At 40.2% G+C, this 15,570-nt stretch overlaps 1 protein-coding gene and 1 long non-coding RNA gene across 3 annotated transcripts; both read right to left on the bottom strand.

Moving 5' to 3' along the window:
- Window positions 1-276: 276 nt before the first annotated feature.
- LOC118806435 lies at window positions 277-1,404 on the bottom strand. Its single transcript, XR_005007117.1, has 2 exons — window positions 1,223-1,404; window positions 277-1,128 (listed from the first exon to the last, which is right to left on the bottom strand). It is a non-coding gene; the product is annotated as an uncharacterized LOC118806435 (long non-coding RNA).
- Window positions 1,405-4,858: 3,454 nt separating this feature from the next.
- cnot6b (CCR4-NOT transcription complex, subunit 6b) lies at window positions 4,859-14,972 on the bottom strand. Of its 2 annotated transcripts, none has more exons than XM_036568769.1 (12): window positions 14,818-14,972; window positions 12,756-12,877; window positions 12,280-12,466; window positions 11,398-11,483; window positions 11,199-11,303; window positions 10,973-11,041; window positions 10,635-10,792; window positions 10,231-10,385; window positions 8,714-8,868; window positions 8,224-8,457; window positions 7,335-7,537; window positions 4,859-6,601 (listed from the first exon to the last, which is right to left on the bottom strand). In XM_036568769.1, the coding sequence occupies exons 2-12, from the start codon at window positions 12,865-12,867 to the stop codon at window positions 6,389-6,391; spliced, it is 1,677 nt and encodes a 558-aa protein (XP_036424662.1). In that variant the 5' UTR covers window positions 12,868-12,877; window positions 14,818-14,972; the 3' UTR covers window positions 4,859-6,388. The 2 variants fall into 2 exon arrangements, with proteins under 2 accessions (XP_036424662.1, XP_036424663.1); XM_036568770.1 differs by lacking the exon at window positions 14,818-14,972 and adding an exon at window positions 14,531-14,608.
- Between the last annotated feature and the right edge of the window lie 598 nt (window positions 14,973-15,570).

Raw genomic sequence — 15,570 nt, 5'->3', positions numbered from 1 at the left:
TGAAAGTACCCGTTGTTCTTTATATTGTGTGTAAATTTCATGATGAATGGACCAGCAGAAATGACCCAAAATTACTTGGAAAAACTCTGGTTCCACTGACTTACTTTAAAAGTAGAGTATGTTTTTTCCTTCCTCTGTAAAGTTCTCATTTTGGAGATATGAGGTTTTGTTCCAACAGCAGCGATATGATATTGTGTATTAAAACAAGTAAAAGTACAAAAGTACAGTTCTACCTTGGCACTTAAGTCCACACATACACACACAGATATGCTTAAGTACAGGAAAGAACCCTTTATGAGGCTTTATTTGTATTTTGATGTGAGTAGGATTCTGCTGAGCCATGGCCATGATTTAAAACTCACAGTGTGTAGCAGTTTACAGCTTTGGCCATCAGGCCCATTTCAGAAATTTTGAAGGTCCTAAGTGACGCACCCACCCATCTACCTCAATAATATTAATTTGTATGCAAGCATAGAACCAGTATTAATACATAATTCATTTAGACGGACTGCGCTTTTTTGACTATTGGTATTAGAACCGTTCACAATGTTGGTGATGGGAACCAGAAATCATTATGAATACACTGCCTGATATCGGAGACGTCGTTTCATGGAAATTTCAAGAGAACATTTTGGCCTAAAATGTATTTTGGGTACTCTCTCCACCATAAATGTCTTTAAAAAAAATACGCTTTAGTCCAAAACCTTCTCAAAGCAGTCGTAAAACAGACGCCTGGTTCTCATCACCGTCTCTGTGAAGAATTCTGATTGTGTACGTTTCTCCACTCAACCACTCTGAATGACTTTGTTTACATCTTCATGGCCCTGATGGTCATCAGCATGCAGGCGTATAGAGGGCCTCGCTCCTCCCAAGTGACGTGTGCTCTTTGTTACGAGCGGAGAAAACAGTCGCGGCGGCGCTTCACGTCAGGAAAAATCTCAGGCTGTCAGCTCTGGTGTTTGTTTGGACTGGAGAAGTGGGAGCTGAGTGTGGCTTCCCACCGCTTGGCCTAGTTTCCATCTGTGCTCTCCTCTATGTGTAAGAGTACGAGGCGTCTCCGAGGGCCAAACTCGCCGTAAATCATCTGCGAGGAGACTCAGTCATGTTTTCCACAGGTCCCTGCATGAACTGCGGTCAGGTGCAACAGTAAAGGCAGTGGTAATTGGGGAGGGAGAGAGAGAGAGACAGAGAGAGAGAAAGAGATACATCTGCTAACACTTACCGAGACTTTGAACTCTCGCTGCCACGTCAGTGCAGAAGCAGTAAGCTCCAAACACTGGACAGTCCAACCAATGCACACACACCACAGAGGACAAAAAAAAAAGTTTAAAAATGTCCTGAGGAAAAAACACAACTAACCTTCTGTAAACCCCTAAAATAAAATAAACATTGCACATCTGACTGCATGGCATTCTCACACAAGGCAAACAAAGCCATAAATCCACTTATATACAGGCAAAAAAAGCACTGACAAATTTGTTTCTCCATAGAAGTTGGACTGAGTTCAGTCACAGCCATCAAAAGCTCCACGTGCACACCATCCACTACTCAAACAAAGCTCCAGTAAATCCACCACCACGTTTCCTTCATGACTGAGTGCAGATTCCCCACATACCTATCCTGAGTTTAGCTTATTTATTTACCCTTTTACGCTTTCTGGACAGGCTTACACCAGTGTAAAAAACAGTTGGGCCTCCTGATCAAAGGCCACTGTAGGTCTGTTCACTTTATTATCATCAGCACATTAAAACAGAGCCCATTAGTCTTTGTTTACTTTCCACAAAGGTAAAGCCCAAGTCAAAGAGATTTTATTTCACATTTTTTTGGCTCCTCAAAGCCACTGGATGTTGAGGTGCTTCCATGGCTTCTCTGGTCCAATAGCTCCACCTTGTGGACGTGAGGACAGAGCACACCCTCTAATTGAACACAGCTATTACGCACCATCTGCCATTACATACTAACAGCTGCAAAAGAATATGCATTGATGCAAACAGGGGGGAAAAGCACGCTGGACAAAAATGATACTTTTTTACTTGAAAGAGATTTTACTGAAACCCTGACCAAAAAATACATAAGTAAATAAAAACAGGTTGTGAAAGAGAATTCAGATCAGTCTCTGGATTTTCATATCAAACTGATTGAAAAATAGAAGCAATGCCAAATGCTTTGCATTCATATTTTTGTTCAGTAAACTATACATACTATAGTAGTATAATAGACAGGGCAAATTAGATTAGGTTTTAAAGAGAAATTCCACTTCTTCATATTTTCAGTATAATTCGATTATTGAAATTTTTCAGCTGAATTATTCTGAGTGGTTAGATGGTTTGTTGCGAAAACCTTGTATCTCGTTTTTTACATAATTTGGAAGTGCCTGTTGCTCTTTACATCGTGTGTAAAATTTATGATAAACTGACCAAAAGAAATGGCCTAAAATGACTTGTCCCACTGACTTACATTAAAAGCAGTTTTTTCCTTTTCCTGTAAAATTATTATTTTGGAGATACAAGGTTTTTATCCGATAACAGCAATATACATGTATGTGTATATAAATAAATCTGGAGACTGCGTTGCCTTACAATACCCTGCACTGCTCCACCCTAAACAGATTTAGACCAAAATCATTTTTCAAAACTATTATAAAACAATGTTTCAGGCACCAGGAAGATCATATTAGCATTTTGTGTGATGTAGCTTTTGGAGGTCATATACACTCATTCAATGATGCAGCATTTTTTTAAAAATCGGTGGTGTTCCCCTTTGAGAATATGTGGTTTAAAATGTTACTAGACATTTTCCTGAATGGTATGTAAGTGCAACAATCACAGCTGTGGAAGAATCTCTGGCACTGAATTCACTTGTACAGTGTACAAAGGTACAGTCAAGTGCAAAAGTTTAAACACCCTCAGTCAAATGACAAGTTTTTCTTGATTTTCAAAGTGAAAATAAGTTAACACGTCCTTTAAGGAATTCAAATTCTAGTGTACTGTTTTATTCATTTGAGTTTATATTGGAAATAAAATCATATAAAATTATATAAAATGTGCAACAACTTTTGCATTTCCCCCCCTAAATCTGTTAAATTTAGAACATAAACAGTAACTGTGTATTAAAATGTGCGGAAGTGTGTTCTCTGTAGAGGCTGTTAGTAATGAAGTCAGTAAAGCAAAGCAACGGCCAAAACAAACCTATCGTTAATTGCTGATCTTGTTCTTCTTACAGAATCTATAGTCTGTTATGTGAGGAAAAACAATTGTCAAATGATTATTTTTTGGTTTTTAAATAAGATCAGGACACTTTTCATACATTTTCATAAAGGTAACTTGAAGTAGTTTGTGTGAAAACTTCAATTCAACTATCACGTTTACAGAAGCCTGTGTGAAACGTGGGAAGTTGGCACTTTAAACATAAATCATCGGAAAATAAATAACCACAAACATTGTTTCTTTTGTAGAAAGGAAATAGGCAATACACATTTTATTCACACTTTACAAAAAGCTACTCTCAAATCTACTACAATACCTTCAGCAATTCAAGGTCATTTACAGGGCAAAAGGTGCAATTTACAGAATAAGAAAACAAATATGGTGCTGAGAAGAGATCCCGATTTTTAGTTTATTTTTTACTGCTAAAAAAAATCTGACTTAAAATTTCTTCTTCTGCATAGTGGAAACAGGCCAATCTGAGCTAAAGTGACAGCGAGTCAGTTTGTGTGGAAGCGAAAAGGAATTCATCTCATCAGATTAAGTGCTAACAGAAACATTTCATCTACTTTCTAAAAACATAAGAAAGCCTGACCTTGAACATCCCGCTGCCGATTATGATTACTGCGTTTTACAGATTTGATTTTGGTCCGAAAGCTAAGAAACATTATGAAAAGAGATACCAATAACCCTGAAAAGGAAATAAAAAAGAAAAATAAGAAAGAAAAGCCCTGTCCCTCTCCCACTTCAACAAAAGGAAGTATCTCAAGAGGGAAATCTAATCTAAACTGGCTTCGAAGAAGAACGCACCACATGGCACTACACAGGAAAGAGTATGGCCATACTAGAGATATTACAGAGACGTCAACAGAATTAGAAAAGGGTTGTAAAGTCAGGTTTGAATTGTACACAGAAAAGAGGTCTAGGGCACATGCTTCGAACTGAGGAACAGATTATCAGGAGTGGTGAAAGTAAAACATTAGAGCCCTACCACAGATGCATTTAGCTACAAAAATAACATGTGTGACATTACAGACCTGATTTCTTGCGTAGTACAGTAGTTTAGAAAAAAAGTGTACAGGTTTACATGACATAACATGAATCTGCTACCAAAAGCAAAGTGATGATGGAGAAATGGAATAAAAATCATCACATAAAATTTCCAGAAGCGACTAACAGTATTTTTTGTAAAGGATGAGAGGTTGCACAGGTGTTCACTGGTAGTGCAAGATAAGGATACACCGAGGCACAATGCTGACTTCTACACAGCGTGGCGTGGCAGGAGTGTCGACAGCTTAAGTGTTGAGTCGAGCGAGAGTGCTGGCGAGCGATATCTCTGCGGCATGCAGAACGATATCGCTCCCGACACGAGCTGCACAGAGAAATGACTTGAGAATGGATGGCTAAGATTGGAATTTATGTACACCTTGAGTACTGCAGTCACAAAACTTTAAAAACGCTTAACAAAAAAAAATCTGGAGAGTGCAAAAAGTGGCAGTGACACCTGGAAACAACCTCTTCATCTTTTTTTTTTGTTAATAAGCTGGTCATTTTGATTCCTTTTGATAAAAATGCAGTCATACTTATACAATACAATCTTTTTTCCTTTAAACGCGGATCATAATTTATCCTTAGTACAAAAGACATTTAAAAGTTCTTTGCGTGTGGCTCATATACAATCAAGTAAAGGTTAAATCTGTGTATACATATATATATATATTTTTGTGTCCATTTGTAAAAACAGCTGGGGGGAAAACCCCACGAGGACGGTGCAGGGGGGGATTTTATGGCTGGGCGGGAAACTACTGGCCGCAAAAGACAATGCTACAGACCTTGAGAGAGTGAGAGTGGAGATGGAGGGGCTTGGAAAAACAAAAAAGGGGAACGTTCACCCCCTTTTTTTTTTTCACCCAACACAGTGAACGGATGCTGGTTGAATACAGACTCTGAAGTCTTCTCACATAATCCCCCCTTTCTGAATAAACTGAGCAATTCTACCCACCACATGCCCCTCCACCACCAGGTGGGAGATTCCACAGTGAAGTCACATCCATTTTTGTTTTTTGTTTGTTTTTTTTTTTTTAAACTAAACAAATCCAGCTGCATAGCTCTGTCACACCGTAAAGGAAAGGGGAACCTAAAGCCAATAGATTAAAAACACAATGTGCAAAAGCAAGTGCTGCTAGATTCGTCCAAATTTAGTATTAACATGATTAGGCCAATTGCGACCCCTCCTAGAAGGAGGAAGCTGATGCAAGGAGGAAAGTATTAGTATTTAAGCTAGGTTAAAAACAAACTGCCACAGTGTTTTAGCTTTGAATGTCTTGCAGGATTATGCTGTTGAATATTGCACCATTTAAGAGTGAAATCGCAGCACCACTCTCCACACTCCACCCCCACCACAGCTACCAGGGCTGGAGTACTTCAAGACTGGCATACTTATAAGCAAATATGTATGCTTTCAAAAGCTGTGGTATGCTAAAAGAGGGGTCAACACGATAACTAAAAATGTGCTCATACATATATACATATACAAAAAGCAAAATCCAGGTGTTGTTGGTGAGCTATTGCTTGTCAAATACTTCATATACATATTTGAACCGAGTCTTTGAATCCGTTCAGGGCTTAAAAAAGGAAAACAGAGGTTTAATGCACTTGGTGGAGGACTCGTGAATCGCTGCTGGCTTTAGATTATTAGGATTTAACTACCTACGGCATTACAACCTCCGCTTCCATCAGCCCCAACTGCCTTCGAGCGTGTGGCCATGTGTTGTTTTACCGTATCATGAAGCTGACTTGTGAAAGCTGACTGTACATACAGGCCACTGTATTACGAGACCACAGCCCTACAAACTACTTACATCTTCAGGACAAAAAGTACTACACAAAAGAGTGAGCCAACAGAAATCCATGCAGTATGCAACCATAAAACCAAGCTCGAGAGATCAAGAAAGACGAACCACAGCCTCCAAGTGCCTGTGAGCAAATTTGGCTCCATCAGAAATAAAGAAAGCAGAAGAAAATGAACAACAGAAAAAAACACATTCAAAAACGCACAGAAAGAAAGAGAATAACAAAAAGAAGAAGAGTGTAGTTTAGAGGTTCTATCGTTTTCAGTAAGTTTCCAGAAAAATGTGTCAGAGGAGGTGGGACTCTGCAGTGTCCCCGGTGGCAGGGGAGTTTCACTACCTGCGTCCAGGCAGGTGCACTCCGTTGATTGGAGGGAGGTGAGGCAGGACCAGCTCGAATTGTGCAAACAAGGAGAAGTGATCGGAGGGGACGTGGGGGTGCGGACAGCCAGTGATATTGTTCTCCATGAGCCAGTCAGGGTCCAGGGGCCCCAGGACCCCCAACACATCAAGCTGTGGCTCAGAGTAGAAGATGTAATCGATGATACCCTACAGATGGGGGGGTAGGCTGAATGAATAATCATCTGCAAATAACTTAAAATTGAGGTTTAAATTGCACATTACACATACTCTTATACACAAATCACAATAAGGCACAGTGGTGCAAGACACAATCAAAAGGTTTTGATGGCACTGACCAAAGAAACATATGTAATTAGGGACGTACACGGGTACTCAAGTACTTGGCTAATTATTCTAGGTATTAGTGTCCCCATTCTGAAATCACTACTCTGGTATATTGCATTAAATCACAAAGTCAAGGAGAAACATACAGACTCTAAATTCAGTGAAATGCAGTGCTGTGTAGTATATTTTGCTGCAAGAAACTGCCAAGGATGCACTGCTAGGAAAGTAATAAAGAAGGGCAGACGCAATCAGTGTAACTGGTGGCGTTAGCTAGAATCATGCACTGAGAATTATCCACTACTACCGCACCAGTTAATTTTACTTTTAGTGTTAGTCTTTCAGCTCTTTCAAGACTGCCTGCGTTACTGAAACCAAAAGCGATCAAGAATGTTTTCAAATGTTTGATCCTATGAGCTGATGAATTTTCACTTCTTGTTTTTGCTAGCATGCTAGCACGTGCCAGTTTACTGTGTTTGTTCATAACCAGAGATAAAGAGATAAACACCTGAATAGTGCTGCTTATCAGTCCTTTTGAACACACACACACACACACACACAAGCAACCAAACTACAGAAGGCTGACATCGTTTCTAACCTTGAAGTCAAAGGTGTAGTTGGTGTAAGGCATGAGCCCGTTCTCGTAGGCACTCTTTAGCTTGAAGCCATGCGTGATCCTGCTGTTAGATGAGCCGTTTTTGCCATTGCAGTTGAAGTTGGTCAAACTGTCACTGTAGCGCAGCTCTTTGAAGTCTTTGTGCGTGCAGTCCACCCCACCTGTGCTCAGGAATTCCACCACACCTGCGAAGAGAGACGCAACGTATAAAGCACATGCAGACATGCCTTTTAATCAAAAACAAGCGCATCTGCATAGAGCGGAATACTCACAAACAGCCCTCACACATGACAAAGAATGACTTTTCTAAACTGAAGCAAGATCTCCGTATGATCACTTCAAAATTACCTATCTTGTGAAAATGCAGAAAACTCGGTTTTATTCTCCGGCTTGAGTGAAATCGGCCAGTGACTGACCACGAAACCAGGCATGCTTCCCTTTTGAAATTCACTAAACTAAAATTACTCCGAACAGAAACCTGCCAAATTCGTGATGGTTGGCTGTCATTCTGCTCAGATCCTCTATTCTAGTCTGCCTATCAAAAGCGCTAATTAAGTGCTGAGCACAGGCCGTTAAAGCAATGATCAGCAAGCCCAGCTGTGATGGTCTCTATGACAAAGTGCTAAAATTCGCAACATTCTTTACACATCCCTCTCTACATTAAGGCACTGCTAAAACGGCAGTGTTTACTCGCAGCTAAAAACTCACACAAGACACCAGCATAGCAAATGGAATAATTCACGTCAAATGGTAACATGATTAACAGTGAATAAAAGCTAACAACACTAGTGTGATTTATGTCCACAATGCAAAGTGCACGCTATCTTTAGTTAAAAATTTTTTAGCTACATGGGAATTTGTGTGGACCAACCTGAGTCAGGCAATGAGTTGAGATCAGCACAAAGCACCAGAGGAATGGCATTGGTTTCTCCAGACACGGAGGAGAGCTTGAGGCTGCGCGAGGCTTTGTCCACGATATTTTTAACCTCCGACAGGAACATCATAGTCTGCACCAGTTTCACGTCAGAGTACTCTGGGTCCCAGTGCATGTGGGCATTGGCCACCAGAAGCAGCTGTTTCTCCATGCCAAGAAGAGACTTACCCGCTACACACAAAGACACAACAAGATAAAGCACTAATCAGAGGTTTCACAATAAAAAAAAATTAATAAAAGTACAATGCTGACAAGTGCCTTGGTACATTCTGTCCCTCCAGGCAAACAGGCACGGCTTTGTACATAAGAACCAACAAGCAATGGAAAAAACAAGCGTATTTAAACAAATTGCTTTTGTTTATTTGAAAAAGGTTTACATGTGTTAAAAGATATAAGCATGTATAATACTGAGCAATTCAAAACTCACATGTCATCTCCATCATTTCCCTGCGCAGCTCCAGCAACACTGCCACTCCGATGTTGTCCTTGGTCATAACACGATTCAGCATGGCCTCCGAGCCCTCAGAGTTGGCCATGGCCAGCTGGTTAAACTCCACTGTGTGTTTCTGCACCATGCTAAACCTGAATGAAAAGAGACAAAGCCTACGTTCAAGACTTCCAGACTTCACTATTTAGTGCTAACAGAAATGACTAACTTGGCGTCAACATAGACCACACTGCAATCAACATAACCATACGGGTTCAACCATACTGCTTTTTTGTGCTTTAGCCAACTGGAGGTGAGGTGCAGCCAAAAAAACTGTTGTACCTTTTCCCCATTCACTCTGCATCAGGACAAATTCCAGCAATTTATTTATCTAAAAACAGTATGATATGGCCTGCATGCCAGGCCTTCATCAGATACACACTATTTAAAAACAACAAGCCTGCATTAAAACAGTTTTTATTCACGATGAATCAGCAATTGTATATGTAGACGGACTAATTTACATATAATTAGCATAAAGCTATGTATATCTGTTTTGGCCAAGTACGTGAGAGAGTGCAGACACCTGCAGGTGATCTCACGCCCACCATCTCTCTCTCTCTCCTCTTAGAATTTTAGCCTTTCAATTTCTCTCTTTAAGCCTTTGCGTGTGAGGTTGTGTTTTCGCGAATGTGTTGACCTACTGAGATTATTTTTCTCCATTCTGTTATGTTTCCTTTTCATGTTCCTGTAACTCTGAAAAACTTTTTTCATAATCTATCCTACATTTGAAATTCAACATGTGGTCTTCCCTTTCAGTTTTTGGTGTGCATCCCATCACAGAAATTATGACTGGATGTTTTTAATACATTTTCATACATTTCTAAACTTTTATCTTCATTTTATCAAGCTGTGGTAAATTACAGTGTTACGCCATAACCACTTCTGGTTGGATGGATGGTTTTTAGAATCTTTTTTTACCGTTTAAAGCACTGCCACATAATGTAAAGGTTCTGAGAAGAACCCTTAAATTGGCAACTTGATATTATGTGAAGGTTCTTTAAACCTTTTAAAGGTTCATCAGTCTCAGAAATCTCTTTTCATAATGGTTCTTTAGGGGACCAAAAGTGTTTATCTGTGGCATCATTCAGAGAACTGTTTATGGCTCTCTTTCTAAAGATGTGCAAGACTAAAGAAAGCTTTTTATGATCATTTTGTTACGACATAGACTGAGTGCTGAACATTCCCCTCCCACTTTAATAGCAGGGACGCACCGGTATGGGAATTCTATACCAATGCTGAGAGCCGATATTTTACACGTACATCCACTATATGGAATGGGTTGTTCTAAAGAGCTCACTGAATTCGAAACCTCCTCTGGCATCAACATCAGCACAAAAACTATACACTGGGAGCTTCATGGCATAATTCAAATATTTAAAATACATTTTAAATATTTAACTTATTCACATAAGCATGAAAAATGAAGATGCTATTGTGAAACAAGCTGTACTCACTTTTCGGTCTTGTAGAATACTGCACACCCATCCACGTGTTTCCTGTCCGATTCAGACATGGTTCTAGCTCTGGACTTTGGGCTGAAGAATCCATCATATCCCTGCCCTTTCAGCTCCACCAGGAAGTAGTTATAATACTGCTCCGTCTCCACTTCCTGTAAAAAGCAATTTAACATGGCTTTCCAGAGCACCGTGATATTAAAAATATTAAAGCCTATGTACTGTTGATCTGCCATCAACACAGCGAAAATTAATCAAATTAATAGCTTGACTTCATAAAAGCACTGACTTGGATTTTTTTAAAACACACAGATGACCTGCTTAAACGCTCTCTAACACTAACAGATACAAACATAAATTTGAATTACTCATCAGTGTCTCATTCAACTACAGTCTTATGGTACCTGTAGGCTGATGATGTCAGCATTGCAGGTAAGGATCTCCTGCATAATGGCCTTCTTCCTGTACTCCCAGTTAAGGGCCCAGGGCGGGCAGTAGCCATAGAGCTGGCGTGTGGCATACTTATCACACAGCACATTGTAGCACATTACTGAGAACAGAGCTGCATGAAGGGGGAAGAGACAAAGCAGGGTCAACAATAGAGCCTTTCTTTACACGCACTAACCACTAGTTAATGCTTTAACCACTGCTCTACATGCAAAACATGTAAATGGGTCAACAGTGTCAACAGTGCATAGATAGGAACGAAACACGGTGGTAGATTGCTATGAGAAATGCTTACCTGCAGACCTGGTTCTGTCAGGCTCCTGCAGTACAATCCATGACCTGGGTGGTGGTTGCTCTGTTGGGACTCAAGGGACAAACATACATACACGTCAGTTTAATATTTAGCAACTATATGCTGTACATAACACCGCGTATAAATCACTACACGATATATAAACCTAACAGTAGCCCTGCAGAACACGTCCAGACAACACACCGCTTTGGAACCCTGAGAAACCTACTGCGTTTAATAGCACCGGCAAGATTGTCCAAAAGGTAGTTCAACAGTCGGCGGGTGCCATCTGGCTCCTGGTACAGACTCATGAGATCTTGTGCAAGTGGATTTCCTGTGAAGACAAGAATCAGAATGATGCTACCTTCTTCTACAACATGTTGGGGTTCTCAGGACGGAGAGGTTACCACATCAATGGTCACACTCACCTTTTAACCCCAGTGTTTGTAACTGAAACAGTTTCCCCAATTCGAAAGGCAGAACCCGCAACTGGTTGTTATTTAAGAGCAGTTCCCTGTGGAGAACACAGGGAAATGCACACTTTAAAACAAGCTCTCTACTCACAGAACTTACTGCAGGCCTGTCCTGCTGACTCATTGAATTCACTGTGGTACTTAAAGGAATAGTTCAGTGAAAAATCAAACTTACTTAATTTTCCCACTTATCCCAGACATAGACGACCAGCCATATGTTTGGTGTTCAAAACAAAACATGTTGAAGTTTTGTTTATTTTTATAGTTCACACCAAGTCAGGCTGCGTGACCTTAAAGAAGACCTGGATGTGGTTTGAGTGCGTTGAGAGGCATATTGTGGATGTATTTACAGAAAAGATTTGGGTGACTATTAAATTCTAGTCTTGGTTAGCAACATCAGCATCACAGTTTCAGCACTAAACTAAAGCAAAGCAAAATTTTGACATCAAACATGTCTTGGCTGATCGAGTACATCTGAGATAAGTGGAAGATTTGATTTTCCATCAAACCATCCCCTTAAAGCATTATAAGGAAGACTCCAAAAAAAGATCCCAAAAGAGAACATGCAAAGGTTTAAAAACACATGATTTTGGATATGTTTGGAGATGCAGACATAATTAATAAAGTGAAATAAATTGTGTCTTTATAATATATTTGATAACTTTTACATGTATTTCCTATGCACAATACATAAAAAAACAGACTTAAAGCCTCTGGTTAGCCCCAGATTATGTATATAAGCAAAATTCAAGTGAACACTGAGACTGTCAAGTATGATGCATTCTGTCATTTCCAAATGCACTGTGCAAGCAGCACGCTCTGCCACCCATCACTCACCTGAGAGACACCATGTTGCCAAGCTCTGCTGGCAGGCTCCTGATCTTATTGGACGACAGGTCCAGGTACACAAGGTTGTGTAGCTTGGCAATGTCAGGTGGGATACGTGACAGCGAGTTGTCACTGAGGTGCAAAGCGGTGAGGTGAGTGAGTGACCACAGGGCTGAGCTTAGACTCCGCACTTTGCCTGACAGACAAGGAAACAAGCACCTGTTACTGAAGTGACAAATTTTACTTGCTAATACAAGACTATTCTAACAAAATAGTCAAGCAGTCAACTTTGATGTTCTACAACCTCCTGATCAAGGGACAAATAGAAATAATCCAAAAAAATCTCTATAAAAATTTACAATAAAAGTACAGAATGTTTTGGTCTTCTCCTGTAATGTTAGAGCTGGAGAAAAGTTGTTGTTTTTTTTGACAGCGAAGATATGATAAATGACCATGCATGTTCTGTAGTTTGCAGCAATTCTTACCACTTATTTCAAGCTCAGCCCAGTAAGACTTCTTCCCACTTGCTGCGTCTTCACTGGACATAATAGTGTGCATCCGCCTAGGATCCGGCGGCTCATACTTCTCCTTGGGCATCCCTACACCACTGTAAGGAAAAAGAAACAGTGTCTTACACTAAAGCCCTCAGAATAACAACTATCTGCAGTCAACATCAATCACTGGGTCAAATAACTGAGAATATAGGGTGCCTGGAAATGGTTTATGTATTACATGTAGCAATCAGAGTGTGATGTGCAAACCAACAGAGTCTGTTATATGGGTTAACTTACTAAAGTTAGAGGAAAATGCTTTTGGTCTGACTAGCCAGCATTTACCTTAAAGTAGAAAGCTACAGACGGCCACTGAACTTTAAATCTGGCTCCTTGCTTAAAACTTTGCAGCGCTACCACCATTTGTTCTATATTCTATATACTCAAATGGGACATTGCAGTTAAAAAGGCCTAGCAGTGCTTGTATTTCCTGTGTCAGCTCAAGAAATCTGAGCTGCCTCAAGCACTGCTGGTCCATTTCAACACCGCCATAACTTTCATCACATCCTCCATCTCCATCTGGTTCGGCTCTGCATCTTTGCACACCAAACGTAAGCTACGGCGAAAGGTGTGACGCACAGAGAAAATCTGCTGTTGGCTCTCCACCCTTAAATCATCTAGGATGAGAAAAGGAGCAAATTGAGAGCCCTAAGGACTCAGACCAACCATCACCTCTACAGCTTCTTCCCTCAGGCCATCATCCTCCTCAACAAGGACCCTTCTCACATCCCTCTGCTTTAAACTGCTGCACATGCGCTTTATCTCACACACACTGTGATGCACACAACCACTGTCTTTTCCTTGCCATAATCCTTCTGAATAAGAGCCCACTTTCCTCTCCTGTAGTAAGTGCACATGCACTTTAACTTGTTGCAATATACATATTTAATAGATACGTTTACATTTACATCTATATCTGCTGCTCAGTTCTTTTAGCTGTACATAATGTACCTCAGTACTTGATGGTATCTGTACTGCACATCCTTTACTTGCAGATTGTTTGTGTAGTGTCTATTTTATGCTTACATAGCATATCTTTTCCTAAATTTATTTTAATTTTATGTTGACACCTGCACCAAGAGAATTCCCTGTACACCTGGTACTTGGCTGATCAGACTGATTCTGATCTTTTCTAAAGTTGTTAAAGCCAGTAGGGTAATCAATATTTTGAATAGCTGGTCATTAGCAATGTTAACCTATAACTTACACACGTTTAATAATGTTTCTTAAAAACCCAAATTAGAGAGGCCACTGATAAGATCTTTCGAGTAACTTAGCTACACAAACAACAGCAACAGCTGTTTACTCGACTTCGCTAGGCTAAGCTAACCCAAATAACAGGAAGTAGAACGCACCAAGTTACTGTTAGCAGGCACTGATACAAAACAAACAGCGCTGTGTCACTTAACTGTAACTGCCTCAAACCAATTTATTTAATCCAAAAATATGTACAAACACGTTCGTTTCCAGACAAATGTTGTGGGGTGGGCTCTTTTTTGCAGATTCAAAGGGTTTAATCTGGCCAAACAAGAAAAACATTCACGGCCTTCGTCAGCTAAGCTAAGCTAAGATACAAGCCAAACTAGCTCGCTAACGCTATAACTCTAGCGAGATGTTTAAAGTCTGATATAAACGATGATGTTATTAAACTCGATTATTCACGATTAATCCCATTAGTCAGTCGTATTATGTGTTATTCGTCCACTCACAATGCCTTTCCCACTGTAGCTAGATACAAAGAACAAGCACTAGACGAAGCTGAAGGCAGTTTCTTTTTCGAATTATCCCGTTCCACCTTAAATGGTGCAGCAGTTCGATTGTAGCGCCTGAAGCACCAGCGTAACTGCAGCAGCATTTAAGGTGGAACGGGAAAATTCGAACAAGAAGCTGGCGAACATCCTCGTTAGCACTAGCAAGCTAACCTAGACAATAAACCAGAGCTAACGCACTTGTGTTACAATGATAAATGAGTTTAAAGCGCCTTTTTTGGATTTACCTTTAAAAGCATACCAACCGCCTGAAGCGAGCTTTGTGTCCTGGTTTGGGCCTGGGCTTGTCTCTGGTTTGCGCTGGTGGATTAATGTCACAGTAAGCAGACGGACATGATGGCGTGTTTCAGTCCTGCTGCACATGAAGGAAGCGACACTTTAAATGAACAGCAGGGCCACGCTGGACCAAAACAGAGGAGAGATTTTTTTAGGCTACAGCTTTTAGATAAAAAAGAATTATTTGAAAGCTGTTTTCAACACTTTTCATGTGACTTCCTGAGGTTAAAACCTACTCAAGCATAAGGAAAAAATACTTGCCTGGCTCCTTTGCTCCTACAACCAGAGGAGAGCCACCAGCTAGTTACAAAATCAAATTTCCCTCGTTTTTTTTGAGATGAAATAGTTTGATGTAGAGTGTAAACATTACTAAGGTTTCAGAAAGTACGATACAGACCCTTTACGTAAACTAAGCTGCAAAAATAAACTGTTACAAATTAATATTTGTGATGTCACGAAAACCAATGTATTTGCATATATCCACCTATTCAGTCTACAGCAAATTAGCCCCGCCCCCTTCACGTTGAAGTTTTAAGCAACGTTTCAACCTTGGCATTCACATATATCAGTATTAGAGGCACAAAAACATAAACACAGCCTGTTTAATTGTAAGAGAATAACCCCAATAGTGCTGAACCAAAAACTTGTAGAGAGAATTACCACTCTGTAATGTCTTGCGGGTTTCTCAAACACTAGAGGGCGCT

This window comes from Colossoma macropomum, unplaced genomic scaffold (genome assembly GCF_904425465.1).
Source record: "Colossoma macropomum unplaced genomic scaffold, Colossoma_macropomum, whole genome shotgun sequence".
Taxonomy (NCBI): Eukaryota; Metazoa; Chordata; class Actinopteri; order Characiformes; family Serrasalmidae; genus Colossoma; species Colossoma macropomum.
This window is presented reverse-complemented; position numbering and strand designations above follow the sequence as displayed.

Excerpts from the sequence above, each read along its gene's own strand:
- cnot6b (XM_036568769.1), bottom strand. The coding sequence starts at position 12,867 with ATGCCCAAGGAGAAGTATGAGCCGCCGGATCCTAGGCGGATGCACACT. Across the intron at positions 11,484-12,279 it reads GGCAACATGGTGTCTCTCAG|GGAACTGCTCTTAAATAACA; the intron begins GTGAGTGATGGG and ends TGTTCTCCACAG. Across the intron at positions 8,458-8,713 it reads GGAAATGATGGAGATGACAT|CGGGTAAGTCTCTTCTTGGC; the intron begins GTGAGTTTTGAA and ends CTTTGTGTGTAG.